At 42.0% G+C, this 22,407-nt stretch overlaps 1 protein-coding gene across 2 annotated transcripts in view; it reads right to left on the reverse strand.

The window, feature by feature from the left end:
• Positions 1–343: 343 nt before the first annotated feature.
• The window catches only part of LOC116449168 (partitioning defective 6 homolog gamma-like), a 65,438-nt gene continuing 43,374 nt past the window's right edge, over positions 344–22,407 (reverse strand). For both annotated transcript variants that reach the window (XM_032120337.1, XM_032120346.1), the window contains exon 3: positions 344–3,104. In XM_032120337.1, coding sequence (XP_031976228.1) covers positions 2,245–3,104 — 860 coding nt within the window. In that variant the 3' untranslated portion in view covers positions 344–2,244. The remainder of the gene's footprint in view (positions 3,105–22,407) is intronic.

The raw sequence follows: 22,407 nt of genomic DNA on the forward strand, positions 1-22,407 counted from the left end.
GGCAGAGGTATGCCCCTGGCTTTTTTCCAAGGAGCCAGAATTACCCCTCAAAGCCCTGAGGTCTGCAGCAGGCCATGCCATGAGGAGGGTAGGAAGATAGTTGGTTCCAGTGGAAATCAGAATAACAGGAGCCTTTAGTAAAAGCAACACTCAGAAAAAACACTATGGAAAGAAACTCGGTATCACTGAGCTTAAAGAAAGTGATCGAAGTCTGTACTGGTACAGAGAAAAGCAGGGCAGGAACATGGTTACATAGTTGAAGAGCCACCCAAACCGGATACTTGTTGTCACAGGAAAGGGAGATACTTCCACAAAAAATGCTTGCAGCACAGGGAAAAAAATATAGAGTAGAAGTAAGACAGTGCACATTTTATTGCAGACAGGTCACATTTTCATCAGTTAACTAAGGTAAAACGAGTAACTTCAGCCAGACAAATCCACTTATTCATAACAGTAGTCTTATTTAAGGTGTAACAAATTTTTCCTGATAAGATGGTCTGATTGCCTGAAGCATATCCAGCTATTCATTTTTTTTACTGCACCAATAATCAGGTTCTTTTTTAAAAATGAAAACCTTTGGTAAAGTACAAACACAGTTTTAAGACGAACAGGATCAATGTTCTATTCTTACTGTGCTGGGAAAACTAAGTACAGCTCTATAGCTGCTTCGATACCTAGTAAAGTTTTAGTTAGAGTAAGTGAAAGGATTTTAAAATAAACTCTTAAAGCAAATCTAAAAGAAATAAACTAAGTTCAATGTCCCAAAGATATTTAACTATGAGCAGAAGACTGGTTGTTCCACAGGTATTCTAAATTAGCGACAATGAATTAGTCCACACATCCTTTTTCCAGCCATTACAGATTCCAAAACAGAATGCAATTTTTCCAAACCAAGACTCCTGAATTTTCATATTCATAAAATATTTAAGAAATGTCTATTCCACCATATAAAAAAAGCTTTAATGTACTACAAAGTTAAAAACAAAGAGCAAATGACACAAGCTAAAAGTAGAAAAATACATTTTAAAACATTTATATTTTGTTCCTTACACTGATCAAGATATAACAAAATATTTTAGATTAGACCACTTTCATAAAACTCATGGCATTTCCAGAAGCAGACAGGTACTGACTCAACAGTCACTGGTCACTCACTAGCCAGCTGGCCACCCAGCAAAGGTATCTGAGCTTCACAAACATCCAGTATATTTTAACTTTCTAGAAGTCCTGTGTAGAGATTAAGCTTTATTACTAGAGGAGTCCAAAAATAACAGAACCATTCTAAGTTAGGCTTGAGAGTCAGTCAGCACCCCTCCACTCTGCAGGGCAATCTTTTCCCAAGGAAAGACCTTGTGGATTCAGGGTGCCCCAAAGGTACAGCAAGGACCTGTGTCAGCTCTGAGACTTGCACGCCTAAAAACTCACACGAACCATGATTTTGAAAAAACAGAGATGATGGGGGGAGGGAAAAAAACCACAAACAAAAAAAGGAGGTATTATCTAATAAATATGGTGAGAGAGAACAAGAACGCAGCGCGCTGCCCCCGCCGGCCGGCAGGTGGCGCCCACGGCCCGGCAGCCACGGCCTCGTCCCGCACCGCCCCTCGGGCCGCGGGAAGAACGCGGGTTTACATGGATATGGATTTAGGTATCTACAGTTTCCTTTGGAAAATACATCTGCAGCATCTCCCGAACGCTGTAACCACCAGAATAGGAAACGGCTGCTTTCACAGAGCTTGTCTGGATTAGACAACGCTGAGAATACGGTGTAAACAAGTCGGCGGAAGGGCTGTGTGTAACAGCAGAAGACGGGATGGCTATTAAGAAGCACTCTCTCCTTAGCTGGTATTAGAAGAAAACCAGGTTCCACTTCAAATAGACATGTCTGTTACTATTAAAATCTAATTCATATACATGCATGTATAAATACATCTGCCCATGCTTTCAACCCCGAGTATGTAACACTGCCATGGGTAGCCTGTAAGACTGCTTAGGTTTACACCAACTAAAACAAACTTCGGGGCTGGGACATAAACCAGGTTTTGCACTCTGGCTTTCTCCTGACAGATTTGGCAGTGCATGACAGTTTTATGCCTAACTCCAGATGCCACGTTTCCTAGAAAGCAACAATTTTCTGCACCCGTGAGGTCTATGAGAATATCAGCTCCGTTTTGTGCACATGTTGCACGAGTCGATTGTCCTAATTGGCACTTAAGACTGTAAGGAGAATTGCAGAAATTGCTACTAAAGTGTAATGACTGTTCCGTCCTCCTCAATACCTCCTCTGGGGATAACCAGACTGTGGCGGGGATCAGTTTTTAAGGAACTGAGTAATTTGTGGATGTTGCCGTTGCTTTCTCGGCCAGAGTTGTTGTTGAGCACCAGGTCCCTTTGAAGTCTGTGGCTAAGGCTGCTGCCATTGATTCGAGAGAGGCTACTGGAAGTAAGGCTGTGCAGTTTAGGAATGTGTTGTGGCTCCAGACCACCCTCGATGACAATGTCAGCCTCTTCATCACTCTCCATTTCATCAGGGTGGAAGTTCTGCAGCACGTGGGATGTAGGCAAGCTATGGTGACTCGCGGTGCTGTCTGTAGACTGGCCAGAGCTACCAGACATCCTGCTGCTCCGAATAATATTGTTCCTCTGGTTTGCTGGCTTGACTGTGATAATGAGATTATGGCTGTTGGCAATCATCATGTCTGTGACTTGGTCAAGAGTCTTTCCTGCTACTTCAATGCCATTAACTTCCAGAACTTCGTCATTCACAGCCAGCAAGCCTGTGCTCTCTGCCAAGCCACCAGGAACCATACGGGAGATGAAGATACCGGGTACTTTCTCCAGTCCATGAGGAGTAACCCTTACGCTGGTGCCATCGCGAATGTAAAATCCCAAGGGTTTCTCACACCCGTGTCGGTACAGCCTCACTCTCCTGTGTGTTTCAGGAAGAATGTCCACATCGATTATGGAAGACACTGGTCTAAAATCATGAGGCATGCTAATGTTGATGTGGGGACGCCGGCGGAGGTTGTCATTGCGGAGCGTCACCAGAGCTTTCTTCTTCCTCGACAGCGTATTGGTCCCGAAATTGCTGTAGTCCACTTCATCTGAAAGAGAAAAAGTACTAATGTATCAATCAAACAGAATAATTCAATCTGCAGGGCATTTTCCTCCTCAAACTCGTTCAGTGAAGGCATATGTAATATGGAAATAATAATATGAAAAAAATAATACTAATATGGGAAAAAATCAAATTAATTATTCAATTTACTCTAATCTTTGTTTCACTTTACGTCCATCAGCACAACACTCAGAATGAATTGATTGTTTACAATGACTCCCCATACTTCTTCCATGTTTTGGAGAACAGAGACCTCTGATTCTTAACTCCTGTTGTCAGCTGTACAGAAGGCAATTACTTGCCTGATATACTGTCTTGGACGCAAGACTGTATTTTCAGGATTGGATTGTAATTTTACACATACATCTCAAGTGGGCAAGGTGCATATATATACACATTCCTAGCCTAAAAGTCTGAATTGGGGAGTATTTTAATACCCAATACACAGCCTTAACCTTAGGTACAAAACATGAAAGCAAGAGTGCAAGAGAGTAGTTGGATATGTTTTCAGCCTCGGCTTTTCTAGTAAGGGATTTTTGTTAATATGCATCTCTTCATACATCACTCTTCTCTTTGCAATATTTTACTTAATTTCAGCTGAAATTGACAGCAATAAAACGTTCTAAAAGTGCCAGGTAACAAAAGGTACTGCATAAGCAAGCAGCCTGGCAGAAAGAGAAGCAGGGAGAAGAAAACTCCTCTGCTTAGTCTGTATGCTAAGGATCACAGAATGGACATGGATTCACACACACACTCCTGCCTTTGAGAGCAAGATTCACAGGAAAATGCCTTTCTTGGGCCTGCAGCTTAAGGAATTGTTTAAATATTTCAGTCTCTGTAGCAGTGTAAAGTGATCACCTTTAATGCATCCAAGTAAACTAAGTTATTCCACATAAGAAGTTCATGCTGTGCTTTGCATAAAAAATACTTGTCATGAAGGTGTTAGTGTACAAATTGCATCACTGCATCTCACAATAAAAATACTATGCGTATTTTAAACGTAAGCCATGCACTAGCTGGGAAGTTATTTCACCAGGAGTTTAAGCATAGTAACACTTTTCAGATAAACTAACAGACTTTCAGTTTATTCTCCTGTTGAAGACGAGCAGTAAAATACAAAAGTACAGTTACAGAACTGCCACTAAGAAAACTGCTTCTCTGACAAATCAACCTTTCATAGCAATGTTTGAGAAAGTAAGACCTCTACCTGATGAAGGTTGGAGGGGAAAAAAGGCTGTTAGTGAAAAGAAGCTTATAATTGCATTTTTACGTCTTGCAAGGTCTCATTTTCAAGCCCACTTTCTAGATGTATTATTGACAGACTTCAATTAAGGGAAACTAAGTTACACTAATTAAAGGACCCTAAAAAAATGGGGCAGTAGCAACCTGATCTAAATGAGCCTCCTCGGAGCAGGGTGTTAGATTAGCTGGGATCCAGAGGTGGTCCCTTCCAGCCAAAGTTATACAGTGATCCTACAAAGTCCTTTGTGCTGGAAAAAAATCATTTGAAGACTTCAGAAAGACTATTTCTGCATTCTCCTATAACTTATTTACACTGGCTATAGTAACCCTGAGGACATCACAAGGCATCTGAAAGGTCATCCTGAGGGAGAAGTTTCTGTGAAATGAAGATATTCCTTGGCCAAGTCTGTTGTGTTTAACTTCACATTCACCTCTTCTCTCTTCTCCCAGGATGTTCAGAGCTGTACCAGCTCTGTGTTATTTAGACTGGTGAGGCACAGGATTGGAAGTCCTTAAAATCACCCAAACACAAGAAGCTCCTAACTGGTTTCTGGAAGTGTATTCACAGCCAAAACAGTGACTGTGGAAGAAATGGCACCTTCTCAAGTTCTCCTGGTGGACAGTCAGTGCAGTGTCTACTCTTTTGGGTACAGTAGCCAATTACTGCAGCCAAAGCCAGGTATTATTCCTCTTCTTCCATCAACAGGATCACCATCTACATTCAGCTAATTCTGATACTTTCCTTGTAAAGTATGGGTGTACAAGAGATATCTTTCATCACCACAGTCTCCAACAGTGTACCCAGCTCACCCCCACAATTCACTGATAAATTTCTGTGATAGTCCTATGAAAACAACTTGGGGCTTCAGATTTAGAATCCAAATTCTTCCTTGCTTGAAATACAGTGCTGTAGAATAGTAGTGCTGTGCTTCAAGGTCCAAGAAAACCTTTATCACAAATTTTCAGCTTAAGATGCCAATTAAAATTACACGTGAGTTTATGTGTTTAAGACTGTCTCTTGCAGTACTGACAAAAAACCTGAAAACAAAACCTGCATCCCTTAAAGACTCAGAAAATTAGGCAAGTGAGTACAGTTCATTGCACTGTAAAATAAAGCACATGCCCCAGTTAGCCATCTATCCCCTGGAAGCACCCAGGTAACTGTTATCTCCCTCTCTCTCTCTATGTTAGTACATTAATACTTAATTACTTTAGGGCAAACTTGCAAAATATTTGCTGACAAAACTGTTTTCTTTCCATTAATTAGCAACAACCTAGAAGAGTTAATTCTCACAAGATGCAAGTTTGTGGTGATGAAGTAGCAAATTCACAGTATGATGGCCCTCCTAACACACATAAATCATTTCTGAAGCACGTCCCTTGAGCTGACCCACCAGTAGGACAATGGCACAAAAGAAGCGGTTGTTTTGTGCCTGTGACCTCCTCATCTGTGCTCAGCCCACTAATGAGTCTCCCCAGATGATTGCCAGCATTCCTAACCTGTGAACAGCTTCAAAGCAACCACCTCCTTTAATAACAAAAAGCCCATCTCACCACAAAAATGCAAACTTTTTCCTCCAAACATGAACCAGGCATGAGCAGGGATTACAGTACAAGTAATGCAGGTTACCTTCAGTGTGGGACCACTGACTGTTCTAGGATTTACTATTATAGGGCTGGACCATGTTAAAAAAAATGAAGTCCATGCCTTGTTGATGACTGGAGTTTTTGTTTTTAAAACAGTGCCAAGCACTAGTTTCAAACTCTGACTCTAAATGGGATTCTATATGAGGAAGAGGAAATCCTAATTTTAATAGGTAAAAACTGTTAAAAGCTATTACAGGTTGGAGAAATGAGAGCTCATTTGAAGAGCTTTTAAGAAAAAAAAGACTAATTAGCTTTATTTTCTTGAAAAAAATTCAAGTTTGGAATACATGCTCTTTGACAATACAGGGATTATTACATTACTTGAATTCAAGATAACCTGCTCTCCAGTAATTACATTCGCTTGAGACATCACTTTAAAAAAAACCAAACAAACAGACAAAAAAAAAAACCCAAAAAACAAACAAACCCCCAAAACACCTAAACAAACCAAAATAAAGCCCCAAAAAATCCCGTAGAACAAAACAGCTACACCCTCAATGTTATTTAGAACCACTAATCTTGCTGAAGGAATAAAGCAAAGTATCTCAGCTGAAGTTTAACATCAGCTGTTGCTGTGGGAGCAGAGTCATCAATCCCTACCACAACGAAAATAAAATTTCCTTCTTCACAAGGGAACTGGGAGAAGTTATCCAACATCATTCACTTTTATCAACTACAGGGTGGACACACAATGGTGCACTGCCCCCTTCCACTACTAAACTGCTCAGGTGGCATGTGTCAGACTGAAATGGAAACTCTATCAGTGCATAATTTATGATGACACACTTTTAATGAAGGTCAGCAACTTGTTAGGTTTTGAGTTTCTCACCATATAGGATTTCAAGCAGGAATGTCACTTCAGCTAAAGAAATGGACTGCGCTTGATGCCAGGTCTCAGGCAAGACCAGAATATACCATATGGAACCAGACGGAGCTCATTTTTCATTTGCTGCAATATCAAATTCCCCTTTTGTAGAGCAAAAGGGATCTGTAGAACTCTGTATGTATACTAGCATGAGAAGTGTCATCAAATGGCACATCTGAACAATGCTTAAAGCCCTAAATCTTACAGGGTATCATGTTTTCTTACGTCTCAAATGAGGCCAGAGTTAAATGTTGCTTACATACATTGTATTGTGACACAGAGAGAATTAGTCTTTTAGGCCTAGAAAATGTCCATCATTTCTCAGAACAGGCCAGATTATATGGATCATTCTAATCTTCAAGATGCAATGCTTTCAGATAAGATGTACTATGAACTGGATGGATAATCCTGGATAACCACTAAACTTTAAAAGACTTGGACCTGAATTCTACTTGTGCCCATAATTTGCTTCCGACTGAAAATACTCTTCCTGTAAAAAGAGATGAGGAACATAATTTACCAGCTGGAGAACTCCTGAGCATTTAAATTCTCTCTTACTTGAATCTGCAAGCCAAAGCTACACAAAAAATACCTTGAGTTCTTCTGTAGGCCCTGAATAGCCCTGTTTCCCCCAAAAGCTTCAGATTTCAGTACATTTTAAGAAACATTTTCTCTATTAATGAGTTACACAAAATCTGAAGTATTTTGGGTGCATCATTTCTGTTACTATGTGTTTGGTTGGTGGGGTGGTTTTGGGGTTTTTTAATAACATTATCACTACCTACTTACCCCTAAGGACCTTTCTGTTAGAGAAGATACATGCACAGATCTCTTCAGGCAGAGAAGGACTCACTTTTTGACAACGGTGATGGTGGTAGCTAAAAAACGTATCTGTAAAATCTGTAACCTTTGAGGTGCTCTTTTAACAATTCTGTAGTCAGCCTATGACTTTACAGAACACCTTCTATCTTCCTGGTGGGCATCATGAATCCTATCGTTAAGTCACACAAGACATAACAGCAGAGCATATTTAAAGGGCTATTTATAAGGCTAAGAAAACTGCTTAGAGCATTTAGTTGTAGCCAAGAGAGTATTGTATTTCTGTAATTTACATGAAACAAGAAATTATAGACCTTCTGAAAAAACCACCAGGAGCACCACTCCCACTGCTTGGACAGCTGCTTTTCATAGGAACTGCCTGCCAGATAAAATACCAAAGCTTAGCCAGATAAGATTGTACAAACAAGCCAAATTCCACAGAGAAGCAGACTGCCAGGCTCCTATAGGAACAGTTCATTTCAGACTCTACATTTTCAGTGTACATGCACTCATGGCTTATTATTTCCTCTGGGAATTGTGGAACATTAGTTGACAGCTCTGGAAAGTACTTCAAAGACAAAATTACTTCCACTAGGGAGAGCGGCACTTCAGGCAGCTTGGGAAGGAGGCCAATGAGTCATTAATAGTGAAGGGTAACCCCTCCATCCAACAGATCTCTATTACTGAGCATTCAAATTAGCAGCAGTCATAAAGCCATTTCAAGGGAACGTGTCATGTTTAACCCTTCTACCTTTCTGTGTCCCGGCTACAAAACACTGTCCATGTTTGACAGAAATTGCGATCATTTTCTGTTTTCTCAGAAAGATCAACACCAGAAGCATTTGTGAAAGCAATCAGACAGCAAATAAACTGGCAGTCTCTCATTTATGAACCTGTAAGGCTGACTGCATGCAAAGGGATTTAAGAGGAAACAGATATGAAATGAACTATGACTTGGGGGGAGGACCAGTGCCAATACTGCTCATCAAGGAGTATTTAATGGCGGGAAAAATAAGGTTATCTGAATGCTAACATTGCATTGTATGTGTTGCAGGAATACTAAAAAAAAAAAAAATCCAGCCACACTGCTGCCAGCAACCTCTGGGTGAACCAACCCAAAAAACCACACTATAGGTAAAGTAGTTGTAGCTGCTATTCTGTCAGAAATCAAGTAATGGATCCCACACATGCACAGTCCCACACAGAGATACTCATTCCTCTCTCTCTCCTCATAGCACTGTATCAGAAGACTGGACACGATCTATCAACATTTAGAAAACTACCTGAATGTTATAGTTTAACACTCAACAGGACTTTAGAAGCACAAACTAGGCCTAGTAAACCGCAGTTTTGCAAAAGGCAACCTTCTTTTTCCATTGATTCAGTCAGGACTAGAGAGATAAATTTGCCTTGCTACTTAGGGAACGTTCATTAGTAGGTTAGGATTAAAATCTAACACAGATGTCTAACAAATCTATCTTTACTTCCAAGACGTTTATAAACTTGTAATATCCTACCTTCTTTCAAGAAGGTAAATGTTATTTTGTTTTTTGGTTTAGCATGTTACAGCAGTCAAAACTAGAATTGCATTAATGTTAGTGTCTTTACAGTGTCAGACATGTATAAAAACATTTTTAAGCTGGTTGCCTTGAGGATGGAGACAATCAATTCCTTGGGACTTTAGTCTGCACTGTTGGTGTGGCCTCCTGCACTTCTCATTGCTTGTCATCAGAGGCCACTGTTCCCTTGCTGAACCTCTTCCTTTCCCAGCAGGAGCCTTTGGTTTTGACTCCCAGACCCGCTCCAATGCAGCAGCACGGCCTGCAAGTCTGCCCCATGAAAGAAGTGACACCTTTGGAAGAGATGGGTGCTACCAAATATAAGTAAGCACCCAGGCATGTACCTCCCAAAGTTATCCTTGCCCTCAGAAATATCAAAACCCAGATCTCCAAACTGTCCCATAAGCCAACTACAGGATTCCAAATTTTACAGTGAAAGTGCAGATAGTGTTTACTAAGATTGTCAGGGTTTTCTTCCTCTAAGTTTCACATGTGACTTCTCTTCCATCATAAAACATGACAGAAACAGCCTTCTCCCCTTATTGCTTTCCACAAACCACATTATGCCGAGATTATGTTATTGCAGCACTAGAAAATTACAGGGTTTGAGCTTTGGCTTCATTGCTGGGTTTTTTTAAAGTATTAGTTAATCTTTCCCACTTCCTGCAGGAGGTCAGTTGGAAGAATTCATGTTTATGCTGCACTTCTCAGATATCAATCATTATTATGTTCATCCCAGATCACCGGTGCTGTCCTGGAGATTTTGATGGTGAGATGGTTTCCCAGGACAATCAGCACAGAGGACACCCAGCAGCAGTAATGGGTCGGTGGCGCATGCAGAGAGCAAAAGCATCACCTGTAAACAGCTCTCCTGCTGGCCTGACAAAAGCCTATCACCATGTATCCAACAACTCCCAGCAAACATCAGCAACTCTATTCACTCAGCTGATGGTATCAAAAAGGAAGGGCTGTCGATCCTATTCAAAGATGTTTGGGGAAAATAAAAAATTGCCCTCAAAACCACCCTCTCCAACCAATAATTTCATTCAATCTATTCAGCAAGTCAATATTATAAACTTTAAGATGTAAAGTTATTAAAAAGCAACCCTTTAATTATCCTATTTCAACCACTCCGTTTTTGACCTGCAAACACACTCTCCTATTCATTCAGATCAGGCAGTTGAGGGGAGCACCATTTGCTCCCCCAAACAGGCACAAAAGGAATCTGTTTTTCCAACAGAAAATGTGTACGTGTTACACAAAGCAAAACAAGAGATGAAACTGCAATAACTCTTATTGGACAGTGCAGATACAATAAAAATCTTATTAATGACTCAAAAAGTGGCAAATTTTACCAAGAAAATACTGAATTTAACTGTTTCCCAACTGATAGTGGAAAATTGTTACTTCTTGCACAAGTCTAAAGTGTGGAAGGCATGAAATGCTTATGCATTGAGCCAAAGAGCAAATTCAGGAGAATATAATTCTATTTTTCATAGCTGCAATATTCGGAAAACCCACAAGTAATAAAAAAATTTCACCTTAGGATCATATGAATTCAGAATATGAATTTCATACCTCTGACAAGAAACAAAATTTTTGTCTCATACTAGCCTCAGGAGAAGTTTCAAATGAAGCTTGGAAAGGCAGCACAACATTAGGCAGTACAAAATAAAGCTGGTGTATTTGCACAACGAGAGTATTTACACAGCCATAGGTAAAAGGAAATTATTTTTAAGGGCTGCAATACTGAATCTGATCAGAACCATCATCCTATAGATGACAATATTAAAGCACAGCCTTTTCCTCTGTTCAGAGGTAACTCGATCAGCATCAAAGATCATTTCAACAGCCAACGGAGGTGAGCCATGCCAGGAAGGCAGGACCTCTAGAACCCAGCTAACACAGCTTGTGGTTCACCCGAGGGAACCTGAATCCAGTGTGGTACTTCACACTCCCTTCTGCTACTGTCTGCCACTTACGCTCGCCTTCTCTGCCAGGTGCTCTCCTTCTCTCCAGTCTAGGGTGATCCTCCCTCCACAGCTAAAAGTAAAACTGATAGTGATCAAGAATCTTTTATTACCCCGTGCTCAGGTAACTGCTAATCATGTTTCTGTAGCATGCAAGCAGTTTTTCTTCTTGGAAGGAAAAGATATCCCAGAACTGGCAGCATGTATTCAAAGGTGGCAATAGAGACATTCAGTTGCTGCAAACATTAAATCTGTGAGATACAAGGATACTACTGAAAAAGACTGGTTTCTGTTCTGAAGTAATTCTTTCTCACACATTCTTTGGCTGAGTAACACCTTATTCATCCTAAGCTAGTTCAGACAGGCAGGCTAGGAAGTACCTTTTCACTTATTCTTCTAAATTACCAGTAAAAATATTTTTTTAAAAAATCACTGAACTGTGGAGAAGTTCATATTTAATGAAAATATAAGTCTCAAAGAAATAAATGGCGATCTCTTCCACACTCTTTATCCTGGAGTGTTCTGAAGTTGCTACCAGACCTTCTCAGAGAAAGATGTGCATTTACGCAGTTAAAATTCTTCTGAGGTTGTGTTTCCTCTCTTCAAAAAAAATGGACACAGTAATGTTTTTATAGCTTCACTGTTGTGGTGTGATAATACCACATACATCCTGCAAAGAGGGAGGAGGGAGTAAAAAACATTTGCAGTGCTTCACAAAGCACTTTTCTGGTTCCTGCCTCCAACCCAGAGGATTGTAAATGAAGTCCAGATTCTGCCTCTTATCACGGAATTAAAAAGGCTTCAAAACAAGTGTGGCATAAGAAATTAATTACAACACTTGTCTTTCAAGTCACGACCTCTGGGAGTCTCCCAAACTTTGCTGGCTGGAGTCAGGTTAGTCACAAGATAAACACCGGTCGTGGCCAGCCCTGACAGCTGCACCCTCTCATCAGCCCCACACAGCCGCTGCCCCGGATGCCCCGGGCCCTATGGTGCTGGCAGGCTCCTGCCTCCACCTGTGGCCTCCCGGATGCACCGGGATGCCCTCCTGGCTGCTGGGACTGGGGAGCTGTGGGAATCCCAGACAGCTTATCTCCTGTGTTCTGGTGGGGCAGGAACAGGCGGCACTGCCCCTGCAGAGACACGTTTTCCAGCCCCCTGCTCCCCAGGCTGGAGCAGGCCGGGGCGGGCAGGAGCAAGCCCGCAGGCAGGAGGAGAAGGAGAGGCACCAAGCCGTGGCGCGAGCAGGTCCGAGCCAGTCATCATCCGCAACAAGGAGTCTGGCCAGAGCAACCCCGCGCGTCCCACACAGAGATGATGGCACTGGAAAGGAGCATCAGCAAGTGAAGCAAAATCACGGGCCCCTCAGGTGGTGAGGGATGAGGGAGCAGCAACCTCAAAGTGCTGCTGGTGCAAAGCAGAAAAGTTGCAAACGCCAACGATATAAATACATTTAATGTTCTGTTTTCTAATGCAGAGGAGAAGCAAGGTCAAGAGCCCAGTCCATTACAATTCAAACTGCATCTGTAACATTTCCCCACATTGCAGGCACTCTTCCCCCTTCAGAGGACAAGGCTGCTCACCACACAAATGGAAATCATCTTCCCAGTTATAAACAAAGTAAGAGTCAGGAAGCCCTCTTTCCTGAGGACAGGTTGCAAAGCAGTAAAAGCTGCCTGCAGAGTGCAAAGTCAGAAATTTCCTGGATGATCATGAGGGCAGAAGCAAAGGATACTTCTCTTGAGAGCTCAGCCACCCCTGCAGAGGCCCAGCCCTGTGCCAGGCAGTGCAGAGCTGATCTGCTCTACAGAGAGAGGCTGGGAAGAACTTCCCACTTGGGAAGAAATAAAATGCCAACGCCATCCCCGGTGCACAGCTGCCCCCAGCTGAACACTGCTACTGGTGTACCCAGAGCCCCTACCCACAAGCTAAGGAAGGGATGAAAAAAAGTCAGTCCGAGGAGGACTGCCGCTCTGGGATTTGCCCCGTGCACAGCCTCCCTACAGAGCCAAGGACACACTGGCCATCTCGGTGGAGGGTGAAGCTCCACAATACATCTTTTTTTTTTCCTCCAGTACAACAGTAGATATTTAAAGAGTAAAACTTTATCTCACTAAATATCTCAGTGTGATATTTATCATAATCCTTGCGGTCTTCACACTCATACACATATATGGCCCATTACTATGTGGCTCCCATAACCCCTGCTGCAATAGTGCCCCTTACCTGGGCTACAGCAGCACATTACCTCCTTGTTTCCTTTGCTGCCCTAACACCATGAAGCAAGGTTACAGCAATGTCCTCACCTCTCCTCCTCAAAACAGAAATGAAGCCTAACATACAATAACCATGGCTTCCACTGCTTAAAACAAAATCAACTTTTTACTTTTTATGTTAGATTAGCAATAACCTTTCCTGTCCATCATCAGAAAGCAAGAGGCCCTTAACTCTCATCCCCAATTCTGTCAGTACAAACTGCATATTTTACTTCGAAGCAGCTTAAAGGATCATGGTGATTCAGGCAGAAGGATCAGCTGTGTAGAGTTACTGGCTAAGTGATTTCCCTAACATTTTTATAATGCTGTATTCCTTTCTCCATCACTGGCTACAGCTCCATACCCAATTATGTACACAAAGTAATTAAAGGCTGCAGTTTGGGCAAGCTTTGCACCTGAGGAGACTCCCCAAGATCTGTGGACACTCACAGCACCTGCATACTTGAGACACTTAGCCCACAGATGACCACTATCTGGACTGTGAAGTTTCTCTTTTCATAGAACATTTGGAACTGATCTGCAATACGGAAAAAACAAACAGGGAAAAAATCCCAAATACACCACCTATGTTTACACCACTTAAAACCTGGCTTCCTTCTTCCAACAACTTTTGAGATGCTCCATCATTATGTGAGTGTGGTAAACTCGTGGCTGGTGCACTTTTTCCTTTTAAAAAGTGCTTCTTCCTATGAGCACATGACACAAACAAGGGAGTGGCAGACAGGAAGTGATTATTCAGAAATTACAGAATTAGATCAGGTTCCACGATATCAGAACAAAACATGACACACGGCAAGTGAAGCTGACATTTACTGGCTCAAAAGTAAGAAAACGTTTTCTTTATTTACTAAATATAGTTCAGGCCTCATGCAAGCATTTTGCCTCCTTAAGGAGTATCAGTGTTGGCAGCTGCAAGCATCGACATGTCTCCCGGGAGCACAAGTTACTCCACGTATTTCACCAGCAAAGTTGTACCAAATACCAAAATACAGACCTACAGCTTCTACCCAAACAAGATTTTTCGAACAGAGGCATAGCTCTGCCAGTAGCAGCAGCAAGTGATGGCACGGCTGCTCATGGTTTGACTGGCATGGCTGCTCCAGAGATGTTAAACACAGACACTGCTCAAGTTCAGCCCTCATCTCTGTTGCCAACAATCTCCTGCCACAATGAACGGAGGTTCCCAATGCCACGGGTACACCCAGTATTCCTGCCACTGGGAATTCCCTTAATGATCTCAGTTTTCCTGTTACACAAGAGATAACAACACTGAGTCATCAGCACATTTGCCTATTAATTGTTGGGGGGCAGGGGCAGACATCTACCTGACAGAACATACAGCCTTCACAGCCTCATCCCTGCTGTAAGTGCACAAACTATGTTAGGACTTGAATATTACTGGAGCTGGAAAATTAAGTTGTGGTCAGACTACTGCTGTGCAACTCCTTAGTGTGGAATTGCTCCTCCTTATTTACTACCATTTTAAGTTTCAGAAAAGACACCATAAAGAAAAGCATCCCACACAAGACAGCTAATTACATACAGTCCTTTTCATCTGTGAATCCCAAAGTGCTAAAAATAAAAATTTACTGTTCATGGGAGACTAAGCTCCCATTAAAATGGTTAAACTAAAAACCTGAAGAATACATCAGAGGTTACGCAAAGCCCAGCAGCTTTAAAGGAAAGAGGAGGGATTTGCAGGGTTCAAAGGCAGGAAAGAACAGATGAGGTATGTTAGGACTTATTTTCATTACACTGCATAGTTTGTTTCCAAGAGTGCTTTCAACAGAAGCATCCTCTCAATACAAAAGGCAACTGCTTGTTAAGCTGACAAGCTTCGATACAAGCTGTGTCCCAGCCCAGAGACACTGAACTGCTACCAGTAATCTTGGCTCACCACTTCTTGTGTCTGCTTCTGTGACCTTTCTCCACCTTCGGTCCCTCGGGGGCTCTACTGTGAGCAGCCAGTTCACATCCTAACCTCCCGTATGAAACAAGAATGAATTAAAACCACCTTCTGCTTTCTTTAGACAAAAGCCCAGTCTCCCTTTTCCATGTCTTTCCTCACCTCACTTAAATTGCTAGACAGCATCAGGAATTGGCAAGATCTTGTTATTAAAGATCAGGCAGTATTACTAACTCCATACTAAATTCACACAACAGGAGCCAAATGGTGACCAAGACAAGAATTTTTATTTGATGATGCTTTCCATCTTAAGAAAAACATTCCAAGGACATGAAAAGTGAAGACAAATAGCTATATAAAACAAAAACAACGGCTCAGAGGTTGATGTGATTAAAATGTCTTCTTGAAGATGCTCTTTGGGGGGGATACAAACACTCAGCACAAACTTGTGCTGTATTTTAACATGTCCTCATTAGCATTCTAGCTAATAGAACATCTTATTTACAGTCTACCAGCTTGACAAAGTTTTGCAGCTGCAGTGTAGAGATCAACATTAAGAGCCAACAACTCAGTCTCAGGTTAAGGAAGTTTTCTTAGTGCTTATATTAAGCGTTATGGACACATTTAAAGGTGGCCAAGAACCAAAGTGCAGCATCCTTTTCTTCTACACAAGCAGCAGTGCAGGGCACCTCCTGCAGAAACCAAGAAGATCCCAGAGCTTCCTTCCATGCTGAAGGACAAATAGAGAGCATCAAAAAGACAGGTTAAACAAGTTCCAAAGCTAACAACACCTGTCGATAGCTTAGCAGCTAACACCATATTAATTCAGGGAGCTGCAGTGAGAAAAAAATAAAATAAAACAGAAAAGTAGAATTTTTTTTTCTGGGTTTCTTTTCCTTACCCAGGCATATTTTTTTTTATCTGCTCAGCTCCAGATTTTCCTTCTGCATGGATGCAATTTAACATCCACATCACCACACTAAAACTCTACACAAGACAGCTCATCTTGATGTTGTCTGTATCAGCTCATTTCACACAAGTCAGGCCTTTGACCATGGCAAATCAAATGATATGTTAGTTGAAAGGAATCCACTTGAACTCTTAGTCTCCACTTTTTAATACACAGATACAGTACTGAAAGTTTAAGAAAAAAAAATTGGGAAAAGGAAAAGGGCTGTGGCTATGAATTACTTCCTTGTCTAGGAAAAAAAAAAAAAAATCTGGAAAATCCTGATACTAAGAGTACCTAAAGTATACTGAAAGAGTGGTGAGGCATTCAAGATCAGTTAGGCATCATAGAGATCAAAAAGCCAGTCAATAGAAGAGAGAATCTCATCTGTAACATGTTTTTCCTGGGAAAGCACCACTGCCCTGTTTGGTTTTATGCCTCTCATGTCAGATCAGTCAAAGGCCAATGTAAAGTTAACATGCCAGATTTCACATCATCTGCTCACCCAAACAGCCGGGAAAATTGTTTTAGCTGAGCTCTGCTCTTTTGCTCGCTTCAGATTGTTGTGTTAATTAAAAAGTCTTGCTCTTGTGTTACACAGCCCACAGGAAGTGAGGAGGAGATTCCTAGCTTCATAATCACATTAGCCAATAGCTCCCAGCACTCTCTCCCTGCTGCTCTGCAGAGCACCAGCGCTGTGCTCTCGGGCTGACAGGCTGTGGGAGGATGCTGTGTAGGAGACTCGTCACGTTATGCAGCGTCAGCCCAAGCTCCTTCACAATGGGAGTTTTCTGCCAAAGAGCAACATAAAATCCTCCCTAAAACTACAGGCCCATCAGAGTGAATCTCCCAAACAGAAAACCTGCCTCACAAAAATCTACTCAGTAAGCAAAAGGTAGTTGCTAGGTAGGGAGTTACTGGATATGGATGTGTCCCCTTTGGGCTCACCCCAATGCCTAGCCTAACATGTAAAAAATTATTACTACTGTCACCTCCAAGCTTAGACTTTAGAATTTCCACCCTGGAAGCACTACAAGGAGTGAGTCACTCTATACACCTTGGCAGTGACTTGTAGGCCAACAGGGAATATCCAGAAGGAAATAATGTCACCAACTGGTGAGGCAGCAGCTATGTTTACCAGCCTACACAAGCTCGTGTCTCAGTACTTTTAGTTAAGTGTGGCCAACAGCAAATCTCCAATTCACAGGTCATAAAACTTTCAGTTCAGAAGTAATTTAAAACTTAATATGCCTCAAAATTAGAGCTCTTCAAAAGTTATCCCCACCACTGAAGAAGAATACTAGATATTAGAATTACACCAAGTGGTGAATTCTTTTGAATACCATATTGTCCTTGCCTGATCTCTGCAAGGCCTTTAGCAGAGCAGGAGGTTCGGACACGGGAAATGCAGAAGGCCAGAGCGGCTGCCACCTTGGAGGAAGCCTTCACAAACAGGAGCCAGACATGGTGGCACAGGATACCCACAGGACAGTAACCAGAGCAGCTCAGCACAGCCAGGAACAGGGTGGGGAGCTGTCAACCTGATTGATTTTGACAGCCTGAGGAAGGTTTAGCTTTCAGGAGCTACAGTTGACCATCATCAAGAATTTGCAAGGTGTGACCCAGCTTGTTAGGAAAAAACAAACAAACCAACTCTCCACCCCAACCCATTTGGTACTGGTCAAACTGAGTTTTGAGGGAGATATCAATAAACAAGGCACTGAATAATTAAAAGGACTGCTTATGTGTTAAATGAGATGGTTAATACTGTACAAGGTGGCACCAATTTACTATCCAAGGCTAAGAATAAACTGAGGAATTAGGGGCTCTCAACACATCAGTTGACTCCATAACCTCTAGCAATTTACACCCGTGCTACCTGATGAGCAGTGCTAAAGGCACTGCACTTAAGGAAGACTTCTTACTTCATGACAAATACACTCTGCACATGACTTAGCACATTTTGAGCTAAAAGTTTACTTCTAAAAAGGGCTAATGGAGATGCATCGACTGTACCTTTGAAGCAGACAGTGAGGGAACAGCACAGAGCCAAGTTTATAGCATGGTAAAGTTAGGATGAATGTCAGACCAAAGGCTGGCTAGGAAGCTGTGAGAATACCACTAAGCAGCCACTTGAGAGAAAGTGTATTAATGAAGCAAGACCCTTAAGCTGGTTTTTGTCTACTTCTAACACATCTATTATCCTCAGAGGATTTATTCTTTCCAAAGCATGCCAACTGCCTTCATTACCAGAAACGCTTCATAAAAAGCTGGACACTTGTATGAGCAAGTATCACATGCAACAATTGCATGTTTTCAAAATGGTCTGCAAAAAAAAGAGGATGCAAATCCCTTCCACTACATTGATTCAGAAATCAGGAGACATATCTTGTCACCTTTGCCCCACCCTAAGAAGTTTTAAAACTATCTGACAATAGACTACATAAACATCCTTTCAAGCCTTTTTATTTGTGTGTATTATTGCAAGTCTCTAGGATGCTTTCCTTAAGGCCACCAAGTGGAAGAAAGCAACCATGAGTACAAACTCTTCCCTATTCCTCTCTGGAATTTATAGACGCCTTAAGAAAGACTTAAAGTAAGGCACAACAGTTTCACCAAGATGCTTAAATCTTGGTTTTGTCTCCTTCACTGTGTATACACTATGCCCTATCAGCTGTCAATGGTTAACAGGCAGAAATGTAGGTGTCATAAGCTTTTAACACTGTAGCCCCAAACCCACAAAATAAAAGCCTTGCAAGAGCCTCATTTTCTTTATTAAAATACTAAGCTTCTGCTGCCCACTTGTGAGGGCACTTCAAACATTCTTATTTACTAAGCCAACAGAAACCGTGTCTTTGCAAACTCAAGGAAGGTAGCCTTACAAGACCCATGTTCATTTCTTCTTATGAGGAAATAGTTTTCTGAAATTCACTTTCAGATTTCCATTTTTTGAGGTTATCAGCACATGGGGCAGCAGCACACTCAAAATGTCCCCAACTGGCATTTGCAGTTATTGCAGGTTGTATTAGTTGCTCATGCAGGTATTAGTGGTCAGCACACACTTATCACCAACCACAATTATTTGCAGACTCTTCAAAAAAAAGCCTGCCTTTCCATAATAGTGTTCTCACTATGCTTGTTTCAAGAAATCACTCACATTACAATGGAGATAAACAGATCTAAGTGACCATCTTGATAAAGCATTTACAATCAGAGTAACTTGTAAAGTTTGAGAACTTGGTTTAGGCAGAATGTTTGCACAGCAAGTTCTCTTTAGATGACTAAGCTGTCACTGAAACTGGCTAAAACTCTGAACCACAGTTCCTCTCACAGGGGGCTTTGCCAGCTCTGCTGCCTACTGCCAGTTTTCATCAGCTCAGCAGCAGCCAACACCACCACCTGACAAAACTGCTTCCAAATTCAACTTCTGTATCAAGCCTTGCAGTCTAGGGGCAAGGTAAGGCAGCCAAGCACGGCTTGATTCAGAACGAGGGAGAAGTTAGTTCTTTTGTTTCTAGTAATTTACACAAGACCAATACTGATAAATTTCTCTCAATTGCTCTACCAGGGAAAGCCATTTTGAAAAAAAGAAGACAGACTACTGTATCAGACTTCTTTCCTCTTCCAACATTTTTATTTTCCCCCTTCACATGTCTCATGGAGCATGAAAGCTGTCCCTCTGCTGTCTCCCTCTGCCAGCAACACAGCCAAGAGATTCTAGCTCTAAAATTTACAGACCATATTATCACCTGTCAGCATCTCTAAAATAAAAAGATATGCCAGGTCACATCCTTCAAACATTTTTCATCAGAAGTCATGCTGTCAGTGGGGTGCAGAAAGTGGAGGAATTCCTGTTTACTGTTAAGACTTGAAAACTTACTTGGGAAAGGACTTCCAGTTAAAAGCTAATACCTGAAAACCCACACCGATTTGTGTGTCATTAGCACACATGTTTATCTAGAAGACCAACATGAAGTTTGTGGATGAAGAATCATTACAGAAGGTGACCAGCAACTAACATGAGAGGAAAAGGACATGCAGAAAAACACTGCTCAATGCCTGTTAGGGTAGGAAGTGACACCAGAGGAGAGATGTGGCCCTGTCCTCTCAGAGGACGTCCGTGCAAAAAAGGTGTATGTTGTGTCATGCTATTGCACTCCCAAATGTCACTGTCAGGGCTCAGATGGATTCTGACCCTGAGCTGCCAGGCACGCACAGACTTCAGCTTCCAAAAGCTAGAATCTGTAATTTTGTTTTAGGACAGGCTTGACTTTGTGATGTTTTATGTTTTAGATGCTGTATTACTTTTACAGGTTCCTTAAAAGTTAAGCCACAAGCTGTTAGCTGGAGTTGGCTCACTAAAAGGTACCTTAGACTTGAAACTCAAACCTAACCACAAAATGCAGGCAAACAGCCACTAGTTTCCAAGCATGAGAGTCAAATAAAGCTCGGAAAGCTGGGAGTGCCACTGCAAGGGGAACATACCTGCAGCATGCACAGGTGGATGCCACCTGCTCCAGCCAGGGCTGAGCACAGCTCTGTCCTACTCTTACCCAATTAATCACTGCAAAATGGGGAGAGGGGAAGTAGACACACTGTGGGTCTTCTCATGAACACTCCTACCCCAAATAAAAGCCAGATTCCTGCCCAGTGTTAGGAAAGAACACACCTGCTCTGGGCATCACCACATCTCTCCTGAGTAAGGGCAGTGAGGCCCTCAGAACACCAACTGGCTCATTACTGAGCTGTAACACACAGACAGCAGCTCTCGTTTCTGCATATTCACGGATGGCTGATTCGTACCAATAGTGCAGCTCTGCCAAACTCACCCAACAGGTCCAGTCTGAACCTGCCAACGCTGCCAGCTTCCCATGGACATACCTGATCTTTGCTAACTAAACACCACCCTCAGCTCTTTCATCCTGACAAGAGACATGGTTGTCCAGGATGCTCCTGGCTGATAAGCAAACTCCTTTTTGATTACTGCTGATCATACTAATACAGGCAACACTCCAGCAGTTGGCTCCACATAACAGAAAGCTTGAGGAGACAAAAACCCAATCACCACACCAATAAAAAACAGGGCCATTGACAGATGAACCACTTGGAGAAGCAAATAATTTGTCAGCCATTGGCCTGCTTCATTCTGCTCATGCAGCAACTCTGTCTAGTCTCTCCTGACAGACTTTTTTCAGGGCAGGGACTGGATCCACATTTTTGGTATGCTAAGTCTTCAAATTCTAAACAGAATATGGAGAACATTGAAGCTTGTGGAAGAGAAAATGCAAGCAGAGAAAGCACTGGTTTGTAAACAATCCTCAAAATTTTCCTGTAAAAAGAATGCAATGTCTTCCATATATATACATATATATGAAAATTACATTTGTACATACATATGAACAAGCATTTCACAATTTTCAATCACACATTTTCATTTGCTTTGGCCCACTGCTGTCTGGAAGACAGCCACACTGTATTGAACATTCCACAGTTTCCAAGTTTAGACAGAACAGGCCTGAAGACAAACTGGATTCTACCCAAAAAGCAACTTTGCCTCAATTGAACTTTATTGGCAATACTGCTTGTGAAGAGGCAGCCTAAGAGAAGGGAAGGCTTATGTCACTCCAGTCACAGAGAGACTTTCAGTGTGAAAGCTTTTCTCTGTTTACACCATGAAAGGTAAAAAGCAGTATGGAAGACACATTTGAAAGGCAGTAGGAAAGAAGTATTGATACTGTTACGTTCTGAAGAAAGGCTATGAACAGACATGTGAATAATGAGGACCACATCCAGCCTGTTGGTAGTTTTGCAGAAAGGACAAATTCAATCCATGAATTCAGTTCCAGCATACCTCCACAGTTCAAGGCTATAAGTTTAGGTCTCAGACTAAGAATTTTAAACCCACTGTACTCAAGCTTGGATTTGGGTCGACTTCTTGCCATACTTCCACCTAGCTTTTGTGGCTAATTCAATTGGTCCCTGACTCTATCTTCTCAGGCTGCCGTAAGCTGTGGCATGGTATGACTGGAGCCTGATCTCAGGATTGCTACAGCAAG

Source organism: Corvus moneduloides, chromosome 1 (assembly GCF_009650955.1).
Source record: "Corvus moneduloides isolate bCorMon1 chromosome 1, bCorMon1.pri, whole genome shotgun sequence".
NCBI classification, from domain to species: Eukaryota; Metazoa; Chordata; class Aves; order Passeriformes; family Corvidae; genus Corvus; species Corvus moneduloides.